Raw genomic sequence first — 22,650 nt, forward strand, 5'->3', positions numbered from 1 at the left:
AACTGGTGCAAGCCTGTCTACCCAGGCTGGGAGGCACTCTTTGGCTCTTTCACTCAGCATAAAGGAGCCAGAATGGGGGTGAGGATCTTGCACCTGGGACTTGATCCTGCTGTACTGAAGTCAGCAGGAGTGTAGCCACTGACTTTAGAAGGAGGGGGATTCACCTCCTTCATCTTCTTGGCCAGGGGTAGTCAATAGGTGGACTGTGGGCCAAATCTGAACTGCCAGATCCCAAATCTTTTTATTTACTTATTATTATTATTGTTGTTGTTGTTGTTCTTTTTTATTATTTTCTCTGGAGTCTGTACCTCCAAGGACCAAGAAATTTGGACCTTGACAAAAAATAACTGACTGCTCCTGTTCTAGGCTCTACACAACTTCACCCTGGCCTACATCTTAAATCTTGTCTCCTAATGTGCTCCCTCTCACCAGCTTCACTCTGCCAACAGTGTTAGCTCCAATACCCATTTCATTTCCTTCTCCCATTCCTATTTTCACACCTTCAATATGGCCCCTTTTGAAAGGCACCCCTCAGAATCCAAGCATAAAAGTGGGTCACCCTTTCTTTAAGACAAATTAGGAAAAACATTAGCTAAGAGGACTCCTTCCTCAGGCTCTCCCAAAGCTTCCTGTCTTGGTGTTTTCATATAGTTTATAAATACTCTGGGTCAGACTCTCTTGATAGATGTGCTTTGCAGAGCACTGAACACACAGTGCATGCTTTGCAAATAATTATGGAAAATAGTATAGTTTGTATCTTTGCATGTGGTGATATGTTCACATCTTTCTTTTAGTTACTGATACAAATGTTATATGTACAGGTGTTTGTACGTATAAATCATACGTAGCTGAACTTACTTCATTTGATACAAATTATTGGTCCCTCTGTGATCAATGTCATGGCAGAAAGCAGCTGCAACCATGGCGAAGGCTTCTAGATCGGTATAGTATTTCTTTAGTCTACCTGTCTATAAAGGAGAAGAGACTTTTTTGAGTGTATACCTGCTTGAATTTTACAATTCCTGTTGAAATTAAAAGAACTACAAATTGAACGAAAGATAGGTTTACAGTGACAAAACATACCATTAGTAAGGTGAACATTGTCTGTCCCACGTTGAATCCATGCCGCCAGTTATGGTAAGTTATATCCCGATAACCCTTTCTGACTGTGTACATCCATCTTGTAAGTACCTGTTACAAATAAAAGGCATATCCTACTCAGTAGTGTTAAAATATAACAAAGTCCTGGAATGTCTTTAAAATTAAGATGGAATTTCATATCTTTACAGGAAAATATGCAGCTTTTACAAAGCTGAAACATTGTTTCTAATTAAAATAAACATAGAAGCTAACCGCTGTTATATAAGTCAATGCTAGTTTAATTTTTTATCTAACTAAGCACACAACAATTTACCACCTAGCTTTACATATTTAATATGAATCTGTGAAAAATATCTACTCAGAACAGGGGAAAAGTAAAAGATATTGAATGTTTTATATATAAAAAGCTAAGAATGGATGTATGCTACTGTTGCTTCTAATATTTTACTCTGGGACAGTTCTAGTTAAAAGAACTTGGAACTGAGGGGTAAAATGTACCTAATATAACAAAATAAATCTGACCTCTGCGGGGACTTTGAACTTTTCAACCACATTTATCTCAAAGAATAATCGTATTCCGCACTTAATCAAGCCATGCTCTGTAACGGGAAAGTCACTGAAGCGGAATTCATAAAGTTCCACTTCCTTTGGATCAGGTAATTCCTCTTTCTGTTAGGAAAACAAAAAGACCACAATAGTTTCACTTTGTAAGAAGGAAACTAGAGAAAATTCAGTTTTTTACTTGCTTTTTTTACTCTATCCCTAGATAAAGAGTTCATGGTCAGGCCCATCATGTGTACATAGCTCTCAGGTTTCAATGCACACTACTGTATATTAAACTATAATATGTACTTTAGATCACTGATGTTTTTCTGCTCAAACAAAGGGGATGGGTACCATTTATTGCTTCCTGCAAACTGGTATTTCTTCCCCACCTGCATTCCAACAAAATCCACATTACAATTATAGTTTCTTTAGTCATATTTTGGGTAAAACCAATGGTTACTTTATTTTAGAATGCATTTCTTAATTATGCATATAATTATTGTACTTCAGATTATTATTATTGTATTACATACCTCACCTGTGGGACTTCAGTGAATCTTTGGAATAGATTATCAACTGTTACCCTATAAATCATGGATGCAACTGAGGGTGGGGAGGGATCTGTCATAGTTCAGGGCTACCTGGACCTCTGACCCCGTCCCTTGGTGTCTTCTGAGTGCACCTGCCTCTAGGTCTTAGGCCTCCCACTTTTCCTCTATGGCAGAATCCCATGATTCTCCCACCAACAAAGATTACTCAACAAGTCTGACTGGACTCAATACTTGCAGTTCTTCCCTTCAGGAACTTGTGACCAGCAGTGAATAAAGTGACCCAAAACAGCCTTCTTAAAACTATATCGTTGAATCTTAACAGTAGGAATACAGCATAGTAAGAGAAAAGCATTTTTAGGGCAATAAAAGGCCTATGTGCATGTTTATCTTACCTAAAGACTTGCCTTCTCTTAGCAGAGACCCTAGTTGGGCTAAGCTACCTTGAGACATGCCCAACCTCTGGAAGGCAGTTTCTTCCCCTTAAGCATCTCACAAAACCAATCCCTCTTCCCTTTAAAGAGTGTCCCTATAAATCCCTCTCAGCCTTTGATCTCCCCACCTTCACAGATTGGGTGACTTAGTCCTGGGAAAGCTGGTCTGGCAAGCTCACCAGGGAGGCGGAGGTAGCATATCAGTTAATAATCCGAGGTGTTTTCTGAGGAACTTTTATCTGGGCTATTGCCTATCTTCCTGGGTAGTTTTCTTACCATCTGGCTAAAGTACAGTAAATATATTAACAGTGCTCAGACAAACATAGAAGGGATGGTATTTTGTAGATTACAGGAAACTCCAAATCCATCACGGTCATTTGCCCCTCCCTCCCTACCTGTGGATGGTTCTGTGCCAGTTGTGTCCCTAGTGTAGTTTAGAGAAAACTCTGCTCTAAACTACACTGGCTTCCAATGGCCCCAAGGGACAATTCTGGCAGCAGGGGACTGCCTGAGTGCATGCTCTTTCCCCCTCATGAATACCCTTTATTTTAGAGGCAAGTGTAGCTACCCTCAGAAATGTCCACTACCCTATCTGCTTGGTTTAAGACTGCTTTGCACTGAGGGACCACCAACAAAACAGACTTAATGTGTGTGAAGATCTCTAGCCTTTAGAGTTATTAGCACAAAAGAGCTCTATTTTTACTTATGACTTGCTTTATTTATATTAATTGCACTCATGCACATACAAATAACACACAAAGGGTATTTACTCATGATGCTCAAACGTCAGGAAATGCAAAAATTAAGGCTCTTGTAGTAACTTTAATTTGCCCACATTATACGTAGAGTATAAATATATATTTAATAGACTAACTGGTGGTGGTAATAATTATAAGTACCTAGATCATAGATAGCGTTTTTCAGTAGTACATCTCAAAGCCCTTTACAAAGGAAGTCAGTGAACTGTCAGATTACATTTTACAGATGGGGAAACTGGTAACTGAATATATTACAAGTGTAATGTGGGCAACATTAGGATGAGAACTATAATTCGGATTTCTCTTTAAAAGAGAACCTTTATTGTGTATTGATGCTATAACTTTATATTTAATGTCTTTGTTTAAAAAAAACACAAAAAAGAAACTGCACATGCAAGTGAGAGTACCCACTTCATTGAAATGAATGGGATGTGGAACAGTGATGTCACACCTTTGCAATTGTTGCTGTTTGGTTGGAGATATTTGCTGCAAATATTGATTATTGTACATGCAAAAATATTTCTGCCTTTTCTCCCAAATGTGGAATTTCCCTTTAAATGTACTCTGGTCTGAGTTCAAGAAGAGAGAATGGTCAATCCTGGAGCAGTGACAGTTTTAAGGCCCAATGCTTTGTGAGCCTTCAGGTCTAGAAACACCTGCTTTATCGCATTAGTGACCTGACACTCCAGGCTTCCTATAGAATTAAACATTTCTATGTAGCCTTGGCACTGCATGAGATATCAGACCTTCAGTTCTTGATACCCTGAGGTATAGAAAAAGCTATTTAATTTAGTTTCTAGAGGTTTTAAAAACCCATTCCAGTGTTTTATTTCGCTTGGATGCCCCCTGAGGGTAATTAAGGCACCTTGATTTACAAGTGGAGAGATCTAAAAATGTATTATTGCTATTAATTTTTGTAAGTCTTAAATTTAAAATGAATTTACTTTAAAATGTGAAGGTATAATTTTCTATTGATACTTTTCATTTCACTAATGGATGTGCTTATATAATCAGATGTAATTTAACAAAATCTTTTAACTATAAAAACCGTGTACAGTCCTAAACCTGATATCTGCAATGTTTTTACAGGTAGGAGGAAGTAGGGGAAAGAGAGCTCATTTTACTGATAATTATCTATAACTTTAACCATAAATTCCTGCTACATAGCAAAGTAAATAAAAACCAGTTAACTAAAGTTTTTCAAATACCTAACAAATTATAGAAACACATCAGGGCTACTTCTGTTATTAACCCCCTTCATACCCTATACATTCACTTCTTATTCTGGTGCCCTGCCAATTTCCTCTTCCTTCTATGTATGTTGTACTAATATACACACAACTATACCTTTAAATTGAGTTTTTGCCATTCTTATATACAGTAGGTTCCCATATAAAACTCAGTAATATTCATTCATGCAGACTGAATGACGAATGAGCAGAGTCAATCCAATTAATCATAAAATAAAATGAAAAAATAAAATTAAAATGATTAAGAAAAACAAATAGCAAATAGCATTTTAAGGAGGCAGCTATAACTCCTTCAGCCTGCAATAGTAACTAGGATAGTCCCTTTTTATCTCTTTGGGAAATAAGGCCTTGAGCCTGCAAATATTTAAGAATGTAAATAATTTTCAATGGAACTACTCATGTGAGTGACATTAAATATGTGCCTAAATGTTTGGAAGATAGGCCCTAAGTCAGCAGGCTGTGTATGATAGTGTATGTTAGCAATATATCTGTCCAGATAGCAAAAACACATTCAGTGTTCATTTTCTTGATCTCTATTATACCATTACTGGTCAACATAATGGTGTGAATTTTAATTATGGGTTTGTACAGTGCCTAATGCAATGGAATCCTGGTTCAAGACTGGGGTGGCTAGGTGCTAATGCTATCCAAATAATAAAGAATTCCTGATGCAATGCTGATTTTGATAGAGATGCACCACAGATGACTTTAGCCCAAAGTCTTTTTTGTTTTAAACCACCTAACTCATCGTTGTTCTTTTCTCTCTCTTACCTATCTGACTTTAGCATCTTTCAAAAGGTATTATGCAAAGAGGTTCTACCAGTAGCAAATTGTCTATTTACTGAAAATTGATTGTTGCTTTGTGAACATTCAGGTCAGTCCTAGTTCCTAATTTTGCATTTTACCCCTTTTTACCTACTTCTGGCAACCAAACAATACAAGCAAAGTATTCAGTTTCCACCCTCCGTATAGTGATGCTGACCATGCAGCCTAAAATAGAATTTGGTCCATTTTCTTTGAATCAGGATGCTATCATAATGATCCCTGGATAGTTCAGCTCCTCTTGAACAGTACAAAGACTTTACTTCCTGCATTACCTCTGACAGATTTTCATATGAAAATCCAGGGAGAATGCTGTTTTAGTGGGTTGGTACCATGGGAAGTATATAGGTTGCATATCAGTGTATGAGAGAACCTAACATATTGCCAAAAAGACTTTTATGAGGCACCTGCACAAGATCCCTGGAGCTGATGACTAATATAAATATGTTGTATTAAGTAGAAGAAGGTTAAATAACACATTTTTAACACAAACACAAAGGAGACCCATCACAGCCTGAAGTTAATAGGCCACTGAAAGTTTAAGTATCGGGTTTCATTACTTACCAAAATCTTGAGGAGGGCTTTCTCATCACAGTCTTCAGTACTGTTTACATTTAATTTCTCTTTGTATTTCTAAAGTGAAAATAAATGAAAAATTAAGTTTCCGTTCCACAAGATTCCTATTTGAATTCTGTGGTACTAGAAAGATACTCACCAATATGGACTGAATTTCTTCAGGGGTGGCCTTTGTCTGGTACATGAGCATTTCCTGAGCAAGGTCTTTCCTGTTTTCAAGCTTATTCATTTTGTCGTAGGTGTCAGTATTTAAAACAGACCATCCAAGGAATTGTGTAAGACTCTGGAACAAAACAGAGGAAAATGGAGATGATGTAGTGACAATTCATTTGGCTTAATATTAAAGGAAAACTGACAATCTGAACTCCTTAAAAGGTCCAGCAGGGTACTTATGTGCCTCCCACCAACACAGCTTCTGAGCCACAGGTACCGGCTTCCTCCTTGCCCTGGGGATGCTCAATCCCTGCTTCGCTCCAGGCCCCGCACCAACTCCACCCTTTTCCAAGCTTTCACCCCTGTCTCTTCCCACCCAGTTCTGCTCCCTCTCTTGAGTGTGCCCTGTCCCTGCTCTTCCACCTCCCCCACAGCGCCTCCTGCGGAACAGCTGATCCCAGCGGGTGTGAGGAGCTGGAATGGAGGGGGAGGAGTTGATTGGTGGAGCCGTTGGTGGGCTGGAGGCACTGGGGGTGGGGAGCTGGCTGCTGGTGGATGCTAAGCACCCACTAATTTTTTTTCATGAGTGCTCCAACCGTGGAGCACCAACAGAGTTGGTGCTCATGCTATGAGCCCCTGAAAAACTTTAATACATGCAGCTTCACAACAACCATGTAATATAGGGAAGCATTTTCCCCATTTTGCAGATGGGGGTCTGATGTGCACAGAGGTTAAGTGACTTGCCCAGTGTATGGGTGCACACTTGCACCTGTGCAGAACCACACTGATGTCAACGGGACTTTACACAGGCTTGCTCTCAAGGAGCTCCTGGCAGGATCAGAGTCTTAGGGGTGACATCCAGTGAATCAGATGGTCTGTTATCTCTGTCCTGAAGACTACAAATACTAATTAATGTCAGTTAAATGATTTTGACCATTCTTAACTAATCTAATATGGGTTTTTTTGTTTATTTGTTAGCATGATTTTTTATGGTATCTGCCGTCTGTTCACTACTGGAAAAAAGCTCATAACTGTACAAGTGTGTAAAGAGTTTTAATGGAAATACTTTTACTATTAAGAAATTGTAATGAAGAGGATAACAAACTTTCACTATAACTGCTACCTAAAATAGTAATTTTTAACTGAGACTTAACAAAAATATCTCTTAACATTAAATGATCATCTACAAAATCTTTCTTTTCATTAAACTTACTTCAGTGATCTGTTCATCAAATTCATCAAAGGGTTTTCCATCTTTTCTGTTGTAAAATGTAGCTACTCCTACAATTTCTTCTTTTTTGTTGACAATAGGCAAAGACAGGACATTTTTGATAACCCAGCCTGTCTCATCCACAGGCCCTTTCTGCAAGCAAACCAAAAGAAGAGGAAATATTGCATATTTCTTTAAAAATAGTCATACAATATTTTGGTATTATAATTGTATAATTGTAAATGTCACAGTTGGTACCCAAAGATCACAAATAAGTACAATAACAAAATTATCAGCCACCTCCGCAACTATGGAATGTATGAATATTTGTGCAATCAACTTTATGACTAATGGGTAGATGGCATTAGGGTACTTTCCTATAATAATTACAATAAAAGAAATACTGTGTTATTACCTGAAATAAAAAATATTCATCTGCTGGTGCATTCATCATGTTACAAATCTGTGGTATAAGGAAACAAAAAAAGCCCCATTGTTTAGGTGCAGTATATACACTCAAATCCATAGTCTGGCATTTTAAAAAGGCATTTTCATTTTCTAAGAGAAAATTAACTGTCATTTTACATAAATCAAAGTATTATTAAAGTAGAATTAGCTACTCTGGTATATGCCACTTGGAGTGCTGAAAACACTCTGCCTTGTGTATGGTGCTCATAATATATTTTATTAAGCACAATAGTTACTTAACAATATGCAGGAAGAAGGCAAAATTTTAGGGCAGGAAGTAAAGAAGAATATTATATCCAATTTTAAACTGCATGGGGAGTTTTAGGAAGAGGTAAATAGTTGAGCTAACCCCTACTCTTACAAAAAGTGCCACAGAATCAGCAATGACTACAGTACACACAGAGACCTTTAATTTTGTATCTCCTCTGAAAGACAATATCTTACACCATGTTGAAACCTTGGTTCAGATTTGGGTCCAAACCATCTTTCTGTTTATAACCCTGTACCAGGACTAAAACTAAACAGAAAATTCTACATGTTGCTGTTTGCTGAGTTGCTGACAGATCATTCGTTTGTGAGAATGGACTTGTACGCCTGCAATGCAAGTCAGAGACCTAAATCCTCCAACCCCTGAGATGTCTTAAGATCGGCCCGGAAATCCCCTGGTTCACAGGTCATCTGCATAGATGGCTTGTCCCTCCAGGGTATTGATTGGCCCCTGTACTCCATGGCAGCTATAATCCTGGAGACTTTGTGATATTTTCACACTATTTTATTTATATTTATATGTATATATAAATACTTATTGTATTTCCAGTCATTTAGCCAATATAAGGAAGTTTTGATGATGGCTTCTGAAGTCTCTGCTTGATCAAAGAACTCTATAAAATGTGTAACTTTCTTTTTTTGCAATTAACTTACAAATCCATTTTCAGCAACATACGTTGGCAACCCGCTTACAAGACACCAGTGATCTGCAGGAGGTGACCTGTAGAGACAGAATGAGATTCAATAAGTCAATTTCAGAGTAGCAGCCGTGTTAGTCTGTATCCGCAAAAAGAAGAACAGGAGTACTTGTGGCACCTTAGAGACTAACAAATTTATTAGAGCATAAGTTTTCGTGGACTACAGCCCACTTCTTTGGATGCATATAGCAATAAGTCAATGTCACAGATATAAACATGTTGCAGTTCTACCTGAGCAACGCCGCTTACTGCTACATATTTAACAAGCTGATAATGAATACTTACGGAATGACTTTGATTTCTTCTTTTCCATGTAAAATATAATCAATAATCTTATAAAAGATGACTTCCTAAATAAAAAAGGAGAAAAACATGCATTAATTATCCTGTGTAACTAAATTCCAAAATTATGATGTGTAAAAAGGAAGCATTTATACTCACTCTGCCATCGGGTGTTTTTGGTCCTTTATAAGGCTCTGCTTCTCCCAGCTTGATTGGCCATTCATCATAGAACTCCTAAAAATAATTACACACAGATTAACAATACAAAGCGTTTCTCAGTTATATACCAATAGGTAACATGAAATGCATGGACAATAATTTTATGCTATACTTCTCCATAACCCTACTTGGTCTGGTCACCTCTCAGAACAGTATGGAGAAAACATTGTTAAACATACACCAAACAAAAGTTTTAGCAAGTAAGTTGCAGGCTAGTGTGAAAACCAATGCCAGAAATCTGCATGGCTTTCTCAACATTTTAGTGGGTGGGAGAAGTATATAATAAAAATAAACACCTGAGCCTAATCTGCATGTTTTACGTAGATGGCCTGCCCTATTTTTATATATTTTACATGTAATTTTGGTGACTCATATTAGTTGAATATAGTTCATGCCTCATGTCATTTTGAAACCATACTTAGAAAGCATAGCCCATTGATTCCATGGAGAAAGGCACATTAGAGCTATCCATGACAGACAGATTAGGTAGTAGAGGGATTAATTTTTTATAATGATATTGAATTAAGTGAATTGTACATTTCCAAGTAATTAGTAAAATGCTGGTTACCTTCTCTTTGGTCATATCCAGCAGACCAACAGAGTATCTTTCACAGTTCAAATAAATTCGAATAGTGTACAGTGCTTTGTGAAACTGTCGCTCAATATCTGTCAGTTCTTCAAATACTTTGTTGGCAGACCATAAAAGCATCTACTTACAATGAGAGAAAACTGGGTAAATATTCAGGTAGTGAAGAGAGTGTATTACAGATGAAAAGAAAGTTTCAGATATTAAAGAATGAATTCATAATGGAGGTTGATACCATTCTGTAACATAATAAATTTTATGTATTGTCTGTGGAACAGTGTGAGACCATATCATTAGTAATGATTTTACATAAGAAAAAGCGAATGAAGGTTCTCATTAACAAATCCTTCTTTACCTGACTTCTTCGGGTTTCAATATTGTAGAGATATGTGATATGGTATTGTTTTATGGCAACAGAAACAAAATTGAGGTATTTCTTAAAGACCTATAAATGACAGAGAACAAAAATAAGACAAAATATCAAACCAAGTAATAGGTGCTGCCATATTTATTGTTAAAAGAACAATAGTATTCCTGTTTTAATGTCTAAAGTTACCTCTTCATCCTCTTTAGAGAATTCGGGGGCATTTATTTTGTTAAGTGCCATCACAACAGCAAGCACCTCCTTGCCCTGCATAATAGGGGTTGCCAGCATGCAGTTAGTTGTGTAACCAGTTTGCTTGTCCACAAAGTCAGAAAAATGGTTATTCTGAAAAAACAAACAAAAAACAAACCCCATTTAGTTATGATGAAGACCATTTATTATTTGTTACTTATTTACACAGTGCCATATATGTGAATAGAGTTTCACACTACAGAGAAAGATGGATTCCCAGCCCAAAAAAGCATAGCGATCAGAGGCCCCAATCCTGCAAATATTTGTGTGTGCTTCACTTTAACATTAAGCACATGTGTATGTGTTGGTACTGAGCTGACACAGGTTATTCTTAAAACAAGGACAAACAGGAGGAGGAAGGACAAAGGAGAGAATAATACGACTATGTGTTTATTTGGGAGGCTAATACCTTTGACTTGAAAATAATTATTTATATTTATGTATGTATTACTAATAATATTATTTAATCATTCCTGTAGAACAAATGCTTGATATTACCTCATCATACGATTGTGAAGCTGACATAAAAACATAAGGTCACATTCTCAGGCCTGCTCCTTTCTAAATGCTCAAACTCTCACAATGTACTGCTGAGAATGCTTCTGGCAGGGAAGAGTCCCCAGCAGGTATAGACCTGGCAGAGACAGTTGCTACACTTCCCTCCTGGCCATCCCCCATTCCCTGCACAGAAGACATGCTTGGGCTACAAGGACATGACAGAGGGAGTGACCAGAGTGTGAAGGACAATCCCCAACTGATCTCTTGGGGCCATGGTCACGCAGTTAAATGAGAAGCTAGAGCCCTCTCTCTGACAGCCCACTCTTGAAACTGGATGCAGCAAAGAATCTGTGATCTTTGAAAACATGATTTGGTGTCATCAATGTGCTTTAGTAAAATGCAGTTATTGTTAGGGAATAAGTTGCTGTTCTGTGCAGCTGTTTTGTATTTATATTTTGAAGTAAACTTAAAGATCCATTTGCAATGCTGGTAAAGTAGTAATATTTAAAATCATTATAAGATATTATCAAGGAACCTGGTAAAACACAAACTCTGGAGATATTTGGTTTCACAATTTGCTTGAGAGCCCCAGGATGATGGAAAATGGAAGCTGTACCCTTCCCATGCAGCCAACTTTTAAGGCTAGCCAGTCAGCTCAGTGGGGCTGCATGACTTCAGTCAAATGGTGAATGCTATTGGCCAGTGGACATCACTCTCCAAGCCTCATCAAGCTGACTGCAACTAGGAAAACTGCAGCACTTGATGGAAAGTAAAAACCTATCTTCTCATGCCTGGACTATGCTCCTTTGTGGTATATTAAAGATGAAATTGTGACCATTTGAATGTTCAGCTAAAATACATGGCTGTTATACTTGGCTTTCTTTTATTAAATGATTAACTTTTAACACAGAGGGTGAAATAAAAGTCAGCACACAAGGCTTGTGCCTTAAGACCTATTTCGAGGGATTAAATGAGATTTAAGTGGCCATGGGCTTTGTGCTGGTTTTCTGCAGAGGGATGAATTTTACCCTGAAAGAAAAGTTCACAGAGCTTTTAGAGAACAATACAGAAGACTAACTAGCTAAGATGCTGGCACATTCAGAGTAGCAGCTTTTAAATTGCTTCTCTTTACAACTGCCTAACTTCTGACTAAGGGGCCATACTGCAAACACGTATGAACAAGAGCAGTCCCATTGACTACATGTGTGGTTGTTTTCAGGATCAGACCCCAATTAATTAGATACAACAATAAACCAGAACAAACAATAACTTCCCTAAGTTTACACACAAACAAATGTAGACAGTTTTTAAAAAAAATATGTTACTGGCAGTTTTCTGTGTGATAACCCTCTCAGTTAAGTAGTGCTTGTTATTAAGTCTCTAACCTTCATATAAATCATAACATAGCACCTGTAATAGGTTGCTGAGCCTCTTGTCTATTAATGGAAACATTGTCTACTAATGTTATTAGAGTTCATGACCCAAGGTGTTTCAGTGGACCACCTGAAAGGTTGCCGGCCCGTGCACTAGAGCCTTGCTAGATATTCACACCTAAAATCACTGAAGATTCCATCTTTACTGAGCATGTTCAAAAAGTCACACCTCCTAGAGCTGACCAGATCATGCATACGCCACCCCCACAGAGCAACTGAGCATGCTCCAGCCCAGAGCTCTGGGGTTTCAGAAGGACTTTCCTCATAATTGCTGCTGCAGGTTGGTGTGGGGCCATGCCCCAGAACTGAGAACCTGGAACCTATCTGTCCTGTGCTCTCACTGACCCACCTGCTGGCATGTAGGCAGAGTAGAAGAGGAAACCACCTGATTCAAATGGAGATGGAACAAGAACCAGATGTGGGAGAGGGGAGAGAAAGGAATAAATTGGGACAAGGAGTCTGATGAGACTTGGAGAGGGGAGAGACACTTTGACTGGGAGCTGGGACTGCTTGGGAGCTGTGGGAGGAGGCTGGTCCTGAGAACCTTTGGAGGGGGAGATTGGAATTAGGAGCTGGTGAGCAAAATGGGAGTCTGTTGGCTGAGAGGAGTGGGGAACACTGAGATTGGACATGGAGCGGGGGTAAGAGGGAAACTGCTTCTTGCTGGACAAGGGGGCTGAGTCTAGGAAACACTGGAGGAAAACAGTAGGGAGGGAATGAGAGACAGACCTAACGAGGAGCTGGAGTGTGGAGGGAGAACTGAGGCTTGCTGGGCAAAGTGATTGGGAGAAGGATCTGGGTAGGGAATTGCTGGGAAATACTGAGATTGGATGAGGATCCTGGAGAAGTTAGATGGGACTGAGAGCAAGAGAAGGGGATGAGGGGAGAGATGTATCAAATGAGGAGCTAGGTAGCATGAACTGGGACTGCCTGAGCATGGAGACTGGGGACAAGAAGCTGGGACAGGAGGGGGAAACTGGGGCAGGCTGAGCAAGGGAACTGGGAGTCATGGGGGAAATTGAGGTTCAGAGAGTGATCCCAGAGCAGAAGAGTAGGACTGGTTGGACAAGAAGACTGGGATTGTGATGAGAAGCCTGAGGAGTGGAGGCTGGGACTGCGTAGGAAAGGAAAATGAGACTGGGACAAGGAGCAGGAAAGAGATAGGACTGGGACAGAGACAGGTTGAAGGGAATGGGGCAGAAGACGTCAAGCTTGGGGGAAACCAGCAGAACTGTCTGTGCCCACTAGTGCACATAGAATCATAGAATCACAGAATATCAGGGTTGGAAGGGACCTCAGGAGGTCATCTAGTCCAACCCCCTGCTCAAAGCAGGACCAATTGCCAACTAAATCATCCCAGCCAGGGCTTTGTCAAGCCTGACCTTAAAACCTCTAAGGAAGGAGATTCCACCACCTCCCTAGGTAACCCATTCCAGTGCTTCACCACCCTCCTAGTGAAAAAGTTTTTCCTAATATCCAACCTAAACCTCCCCAACTGCAACTTGAGAACTTACTCCTTGTTCTGTCATCAGGTACCACTGAGAACAGTCTAGATCCATCCTCTTTGGAACCCCCTTTCAGGTAGTTGAAAGCAGCTATCAAATCCCCCCTCATTCTTCTCTTCTGCAGACTAAACAATCCCAGTTCCCTCAGCCTCTCCTCATAAGTCATGTGTTCCAGCCCCCTAATCATTTTTGTTGCCCTCCGCTGGACTTTCCAATTTTTCCACATCCTTCTTGTAGTGTGGGGCCCAAAACTGGACACAGTACTCCAGATGAGGCCTCACCAATGTTGAATAGAGGGGAACGATCACATCCCTCGATCTGCTGGCAATGCCCCTACTTATACATACTTTCCTCCAGAACCTGGAATGGAACCCAAGACTTCTGAGTCTCACATTTCCTCTGCTGTCAACAAAATTTGAAACTCACTGGCAAAGTATGCACCTTATTCTCTTCTAGTTCTGGTTCACATAGATGTCAATCTCCTATGCTATCAGTCATTCAACTAGCTCAAGTGGGAGGGGACTGTGCTGTAGATCTAAAGGTTCCAACCCTGCTGATGAACTATTACATGTTAATATGATAACACATGACAGAATTTCTGTTTTTTCAGTTTCCCTTTTTTCAAAACTGAGATGATTACACACACACACAAATTTTAAGTTAAAAAAACATTATTAAGATTGCAAAATCAGGCCCCTAAAAGTTAGGAAATGACCAAATAAAGTTACCATTGTAACATTCATTCAATCCCCTTATGCATATGCATTATGATCACAAACTATTTTGTTCCTCAGGACCCCTGCCTAATCTAGGATGGATATGCTCTGGGGATTAATCAAGATTGTGCAATGAAGGAGAATGTTGTCTGACCCCTGCCTCTTTTGTTACAGAAGTTGGGAGGTATATACTATTTGTAGTACTCGGGCAAGTGGGTCTAGGCCTGTCCATAACTAAAGGCCCACCCCCTCAATGAAGGGGGAGAAACCACTAAGTTCAGGCCACAATTGATTTTGGGGACAACAAATGAAAAAAATAGGAGTGTGAGTGAGGTCAAAGGTAAAAAGTCATGGATCCAGAGTAGAACACCAAGTAGAGAATCCCTGACAGTGTTCCCTGCTCCTCAAGGGTGTCCAGGGAGTCAGTGGACACTGCCCAGAGACATGACTGAACAACAGACTGGCTGGAAGATGTGAACTATTTTGAAGTCCTAGAAACCAGCAGGTCTAGGCCTGCCCAAAACTAAAGTCCTTTACCCTCAAATAAAGGGAGGAACCACTAACTTCAGACTCCAGTTGATTGTGGGGGACAACAAAGGAGAAAAATAGGAATGGAAGTGAGATCAAAGGATGAAAATCAAGGAACCAGGAGGGGACGCCAAGCACAGAACCCCAGCCAGCACACACTGCTCCTCAAAGGTGTCTAGGGAGTCTGTCAAAAATTGGATTCTATCCCTGCCTTTGCCACACAGTTCCTGTGTGATGCTAGGTCAGAGACTTAAACCAAACTTTTCACAGGTGCTCAGTAATTACATGTTCCACATTTTCTGGGTGCCCAAGCTGAGATCCTTGGGCCTGATTTGCAGAAGTACTGAGCACACACAGCTGCAACTGAAGTTAATGGGAGCTGAGCTCGAATATATAAAGTGCTATATAATGCTAACTAGTCTGAAAAATCAGGTCCCAAGCATCTCAGACTAGGCACCCAAAATTAGAGGTTTCTTAATCTCTCTATTTTCTTGTCTATAAAATGGAGATAATGTCACCCTCACAGGGGTGTTGTGAATTAAATAATGTTAATGAAGCACTCGGATACTATATTGATGAGCACCATAGAAAATCCCATGTGGAAATTGATAATTGTTTCTTCAGAGAAGGGTTTAAATAGTGTGCAATAAATAAGGCCTACGGCCGCACACTGAGCAATGAGTGTAAAACGAAATAATGAATTACTGTTCATTAACTGAGCACCATCCAGCCTGGCAACTGAATGAGGCAGGGAATCTGTGGAAAAATAGTATTTGGGTGTGTAATTAAAGACTGTATTAGGGCTGTCGATTAATCACAGTTAACTCATGCGATTAACTCAAAAAAATGAATCACAATTAAAAAAATGAATCATGATTAATCACAGTTTAAATCGCACTGTTAAATAGAATACCAACTAAAATTTATTAAATATTTTTGGATCTTTTTCAAATATATTGATTTCAATTGCAACCCAGATTATAAAGTGTACACTGCTCACTTTATATTTTTGATTACAAATATTTGCACTGTAAAATGATAAACAAAAGAAACAGTATTTTTCAATTCACCACATACAAGTACTGTAGTGCAATCTCTTTATCATGAAAGTGCAACTTACAAATGTAGATTTTTTTTGTTACAAAACTGCACTCAAAAACTAAATAATACAAAACTTTAGAGCCTACAAGTCCACTCAGTCCTACTTCCCATTCAGCCAATTGCTAAGACAAACAAGTTTGTTTACATTTACGGGAGATAATGCTTATTTGCAATGTTACCAGAAAGTGAGAACAGGCGTTTGCAAGGGACTTTTGTAGCTGGCATTGCAAGGTATTTACGTGCCAGATATGCTAAACATTCATATGCCCCTTCATGCTTCAGCCACCATTCCAGTGGACATGCTTCCATACTGATAATGCTCGTTAAAAAAAAATGCATTAATAAAATTCATGACTGAACTCCTTGGAGGAGAGTTGTATGTCTTCAGCTCTATTTTACCCACATTCTGCCATGTATTTCATGTTATAGCAGTCTCAGATGATGACTCAGCATATGTTCATTTTAAGAATACTTTCATTGCAAATTTGTCAAAACGCAAAGAAGATACCAATGTGAGATTTCTAAAGATAGCTACAGCACCTGACCCAAGGTTTAAGAATCTGAAGGGCCTTCCAAAATCTGAGAGGGACGAGGTGTGGAGCATGCTTTCCAGACAGGGCCGGCTCTAGTTTTTTTGCCGCCCCAAGCAAAAAAAAAAAAATCCTCCGAGAGCGGACTGCCGAAGCAAAAAATGCTGCCCCTGGAATTGTGCCACCCCAAGCATTTGCTTGGTTTGCTGGCCCAGTTAAAAGAGCAACACTCCAGTGCAGAAACTACCGAACCTGAACCACCAAAAAATAAAATCAATCTTCTGCTGGTGGCATGTGACTCAGATGATGAAAATGAACTTGCGTCGGTCTGCACTGCTTTTGATCGTTAGTGAGCAGAACCCATCATCAGCATGGACGCATGTCCTCTGGAATGGTGGTTGAAGCATGAAGGGACATATGAATCTTTAGCATATCTGGCACGTAAATATCTTGTAACACTGGTACAACAGTGCCATGCGAATGTCTGTTCTCACTTTCAGGTGACATTGTAAACAAGAAGCAGGCAGCATTATCTCCTGTACATGTAAACAAACTTGTTTGTCTGAGCGATTGGCGGAACAAGAAATAGGACTGAATCGACTTGTAGGTTCTAAAGTTTGACATTGTTTTATTTTTGAATGCAGTTATTTTTTGTACATAATTCTACATTTGTAAATTCAACTTTCATGATAAAGAGATTGCACTCCAGTACTTGTATTAAGTTAATTGAAAAATACTATTTCTTTTATTTTTACAGTGCAAATATTTATAATAAATATATATATATATAAAGTGAGCACTGTGCACTTTGTATTGTATGTTGAAATTGAAATCAATATATTTGAAAATGTAGAAAACATTCAAAAATATTTAAATAAATGGTATTCTATTATTGTTAGCACGATTAATCACAATTAATTTTTTTAATCGGTTGACAGCCTTAGACTGTATCTTAATGCACTAGCAAAAGGGGGGCCAAAAATTAAAGAAAATAGTACTGTTTGCAGAGTACAAAGTACCAGGCGCAGCTCTATGTTTTTTGCCGCTCCGAGCATGGCAGTCAGGCGGCCTTCGGCAGATTCGGCGGTGTTTCTGCAGGTGATCTGCTGGTCCTGCACCTTCGGCGTACCTGCCGCCGAAGCCGTGGGACCAGTGGACCTCCCTCAGGCATGCCGCCTCCCTATGGCTTGCTACCCCAGGCACGCGCTTGCTGCGCTGGTGTCTGGAGCCACCCCTGAAAGTACCACAACTGCTTGTAAGATTTGCCATTAGAAACTTCAAAGGTTGAGTATCCTCAAGAGGAATTTTAAGATCTTGAGTTCAAGGTAGAGAACTTATAAGTGTCTCTCAGTGAAGAGGTGGCATGGCAGAGATGGAAATGTATTTGGATTGGTCCTCTAATCTCTGCTTTCCCACTTGTGGAGTTTTGCCTTTAGTATAATTGTTGCTAGGATATGTCTAACTTGTAGGCCAATATAGAAATGCTGAATTGTTCAGAATTCTTTAGTGTTGTGCCCTGGAAAAAGGTCTCCTTTAGTATTAGTCATTTGACATCCCATCTTTTAAAATTTGTATCTTTCTGTCCTAGAGGAATATCTGCTAGCCCACATATCTGGGTAGTCTTCATATCTGGGAAAGGAATGAGGATTTTCTCACTAAACCAAGGTACTTTATGCCTTTTACCATATTTGCAGAGTGGTCTCTTGTATAGAATGTTTGAGCTCCTGAGGAAATAAAATATCTTCACCATAAATCAAGTTGGAAAGAATAAAAAGAGAGAAATATACAGTTTTGGTGCTTTGATATATGGGGCTATTGTTTTGAGTTTCTGTAAAATATACCCAGTTCCAAATTCATCACATTACAGCTGTCCTGTTACAAAGTTTCCAGTCAAAGAAACCAGTGTCTCCTTCCTTTTCTTTTGACCCTCAGCAAGCTGATTCTTGGTAACTTTCTATTACATTAAAATTGCTGTTTATTTCCTCTAATTCTTTCTTTATCTGAAGTAAGTAGCAGTACTGGGAGGACTTGTAGGAAATGCAGTGTTTGAGGAAGGATCTTCATTTTTATCAAGATGAGTCACCCCAAACATGGATAATAGTAAGTTTTGGCATCTTTGAATGTCTTGACATAAGATATGTAAAAGAGGTTGCAGATTTAGCATTAGTAGTTTAGGTAAATTGGGTGAGTTGTCTAATTTACAGTATGTGGATCCTTGCAAGGGAGAGGGGGCCTGTTAGGATGGAAATTTAATTAGAGAGTCTCCGTGGGCAGATTCTTCAGGAAACTGCCTCTGATTTTGTCTTATTCACCCGATACAGTTCTGTAGACATCTAAATCATGTTTAAAGCATTAAATAGACACTTGTGCTTCACTGAGATAGAGAATCTACAAAAAGAGCAATTTTATGTTCTTCATCATGGATTTTGATGCCTTGAATCTCTGGAGATTCTCTGATAGCTATTGCAAGTAGTTCAGTGCCAGTGAGTTGCAAACAAAAGATGTGACAAAGGGAAACTCTTGCCTGTCTTCTGCTTTAGGAGAAAGTCTCTGATTTGGAGCTATTCAAATAAAGGAATGCAGACAGAGAATTGAGTCCTGATCCAGCTTCCATGTGTGCCTCCTGATGTCTGTATAGTACTTGGCACAATGGGGTCCCTATTTAGCCTGGGCCTGCAGGCATTACTGCAAATTAATCAATAACAGTAGTAGGGTCTGCTAGGTCTCTGAATCCAAGACATTGTATCCCCCCTAAAGTGGACAAACACACCAAAACTAGAAGAGGTTCATGTTCTGCTTCCCGAAGAGGTGGACCTTAAGTTTGTGTTGGGAGTGCAATTATTCCAGGCCTAAGACAGAATTAGTGCTGAGGAGCGAGAGAGCTATCTGGTTATATGAGTTTTACAGTGAAATAGGAGAATCCAAGAATTGACACTAGCAGAGAAATTAGCATATGATATCTTGTGATAAATCCTTTAGTAATTTGGAAGTTCTTATTTACTACCACTGAGGTTATAGTGTAAGATATTTAGACCGCAGAGCTCCTGATCCTCCACTCAGTTATGCCAGTTTTATCTCAATGTAACTCCACTGTCTTCACCAGAGTCACACTGAGGTAAAACCAGCATAGTGGAGTGGAGAACCAAGACCACGGGGTCAGAGTCTGCTCTTTGTTACACAGGTGAGATTCACAAAACAAGATAAGCTTGTGGAGTCACCCTGGATTTACACTGTGTAATTGAAACCAGAATCTGACTCAGTTATCCTGATTCATAGAGTCATAGAAATGTAGGGCTGGAAGGGTCATCCAGTCCAGGACTACAGTCCTCTGCATTGAGGCAGGACCAAGTAAACCTAGACCATCCCTGACAGGTGTTTGTCCAACAGGTTCTTAAAAACCTCTAACGATGGGGATTCCACAACCTCCCTTGGAAGCCTATTCCAGAACTTTACTACCCTTATATTTAGAAAGATTTTCATAATAGCGAACCTAAATCTCTCTTGCTGCAGACTAAGCCCTTCTTTTCCTATCTATTGTTTTACCTCCATGTAACTCCACAGTGTCTTCATATATAATAATTTAAAAAAGCCTCAGAGTAGCAGCCGTGTTAGTCTGTATCCGCAAAAAGAAGAACAGGAGTACTTAATTAATTGGCCTCTCAGAGTTGGTAAGACAACTCCCACCTGTTTATGCTCTCTGTATGTGTGTATATATATCTCCTCAATATATGTTCCATTCTATATGCATCCGAAGAAGTGGGCTGTAGTCCACGAAAGCTTATGCTCTAATAAATGTGTTAGTCTCTAAGGTGCCACAAGTACTCCTGTTCTTCTTTTTAAAAAAGCCTGAAATTGTTGAAAATTAAAACCAAATATATCAATATATTTCCATAAATTTAGATACTGATCATTTGATCTCAAGTTTTAAATGATTTTAGACTCTGGGCCCAATCTTCCTCTCACTTGCACCAGTGTAAATCAAGAGTAATTTTAGTGAAAGCAATGCAGTTACATCAGTGTAGCTGGGAGGAAAATCAGGCCCACTATTTCTGAAAACAACTTGCATATATTTTTCATATGGCTGTTGCAAATCTGAAGTGAACGTGTGTAATTAAGACCCAGCTTGCATATTTAGACTACCATATATGGAGTCTGATTCTGATACCAAGTTACACCACTGTGAATCAAGGGTAACTTCACTGAATACACTATACCCATTATGGGGTAAAACAAGTGTAAGTGAGATGAGACACTGCAGATCTTCTGAAGAAGAAAATAAATTAAAAAACTGAAATCCACATTTGAATTTTCTGGAATAATTGTACCATTCATTTATAGCGAATCCAACCTTAGTTGAAAAATCAGATCAGAGAGGTTCTTACTGTCTGGTCTGTCTCCGAAAAAGCTATTTGCGCTGTAGCCAGGGCCGGCTCCAGGGTTTTGGCTGCCCCAAGCAGCCAAATAAATAAATAAATAAAGCCACGATCGCTCGCTCCCTGCGGGAGTGAGGGACCATCCGCCGAATTGCCGCCGAATACCTGGACGTGCCGCCCCTCTCCGGAGTGGCTGCCCCAAGCACCTGCTTGCCAGGCTGGTGCCTGGAGCCGTCCCTGGCTGTAGCTATCCCCTCCCATGGTCCTCATTCCAGATCTCAGGTTCTTCAATGAAAGGTATGTTTTCTCCTTTAACATTACAGCACATTTTTTGACAAGCCTTGTGTCTTTTGCAATGACCCCTTCTTATTTCTCTACTTTTAGGCATCCTGAAAATCTTAAATGTATTCTGACAAAAAAGTTATGCAAAATGTTACAAATGTTTCACGTTTTTTTTTATTGTTTACATCAGACTTAAAAAACAGTGATACAGACCAAAGTTCTGACGTTCTAGACTTCATCCAACCATTTCATGCAGTGTTGACTAAGAAATGTGTGTTATCCTATAACATTTTCATTAGTTAATCTAAAAGTCTTCAGCATGTATGACTGCATTTACTGGCAAAATACAGACTCAATTTCAGTGGTGTAAATTTCTCATTGGGGTAAATTGGATCAGAAATTGGGAACACTGTCATAAGCAGCAATGTCCTGAAACCTGCACTACTTCTGACCCCTCTGTGATAGCGACACTTATTTTTGGACTCCTAGTGCCAGTGTTACCAGTGACTCAGGCTTTTAAAACAAGATGTTAACAGCTGAGTTACATCAAACTGTTATGCTTATTACTTTACCTCTTACATGCACTAACCCTGTTTTCTGACCAACTTACACAACAGTTATGTGGGCACTGGATTTTGCTTATGAGGATTCAATTGTGAATTTGAATGGAATCAGAAGCATATCTAATCTTGGGTAAGAAAACATCTTCAATTTGAGGACAGAACAAAAGACTATCAATTGAAGTCAATGGACCAAAACCAGATCTGGTGTAAGTGGGTGGAATTCAGTAATGTTGGGTAGGTGATATACTCGTGAGTTCTAGATGGCAGACTTCTGCGTCATGAAGACATTACTAAGCTTCCCTATACATGTTTGGTAACTTAAATCGCTTGGAGCTAAATCCTGCTTGTTCATTTACAAAAACTCCCATTAATTTCAAAGCAGGAGAGTAAAACAGTTTTGGTCTTTATTCTTTGCCATGTAATTTATTAGCGACACAGAAAAACTGAACCCTGATATCTTCAAGAGAATTAGGGTTTTTAGAGCTGAAAGTAAGCAGAGAAATAACTGTAATGTCGCTGTAATTTTGCTGTAAAGTAGTGGCCATTTTGAGACCTTTCCAAAATAAGAGCAATCTGTAGGTATGGTT

At 39.3% G+C, this 22,650-nt stretch overlaps 1 protein-coding gene across 2 annotated transcripts in view; it reads right to left on the reverse strand.

Annotated features, from left to right (window-relative positions):
• The window catches only part of PDE6C (phosphodiesterase 6C), a 56,817-nt gene that overhangs the window by 17,986 nt on the left and 16,181 nt on the right, over window positions 1-22,650 (reverse strand). Inside the window, exons 2-14 of one of the 2 annotated variants that reach the window (XM_034777258.1) lie at window positions 10,475-10,627; window positions 10,274-10,363; window positions 9,901-10,041; window positions 9,273-9,347; window positions 9,117-9,181; window positions 8,788-8,854; window positions 7,814-7,861; window positions 7,402-7,551; window positions 6,175-6,318; window positions 6,024-6,092; window positions 1,624-1,770; window positions 1,084-1,191; window positions 859-968 (exon numbers count right to left, since the gene is read on the reverse strand). In XM_034777258.1, coding sequence (XP_034633149.1) covers window positions 859-968; window positions 1,084-1,191; window positions 1,624-1,770; window positions 6,024-6,092; window positions 6,175-6,318; window positions 7,402-7,551; window positions 7,814-7,861; window positions 8,788-8,854; window positions 9,117-9,181; window positions 9,273-9,347; window positions 9,901-10,041; window positions 10,274-10,363; window positions 10,475-10,573 — 1,313 coding nt within the window. In that variant the 5' untranslated portion in view covers window positions 10,574-10,627. Of the gene's footprint in view, window positions 1-858; window positions 969-1,083; window positions 1,192-1,623; window positions 1,771-6,023; window positions 6,093-6,174; window positions 6,319-7,401; window positions 7,552-7,813; window positions 7,862-8,787; window positions 8,855-9,116; window positions 9,182-9,272; window positions 9,348-9,900; window positions 10,042-10,273; window positions 10,364-10,474; window positions 10,632-22,650 lie in introns of those variants that run through there. The other variant, XM_034777259.1, reaches the window with a different exon arrangement.

This window comes from Trachemys scripta, chromosome 7, assembly GCF_013100865.1.
Source record: "Trachemys scripta elegans isolate TJP31775 chromosome 7, CAS_Tse_1.0, whole genome shotgun sequence".
Taxonomy (NCBI): Eukaryota; Metazoa; Chordata; order Testudines; family Emydidae; genus Trachemys; species Trachemys scripta.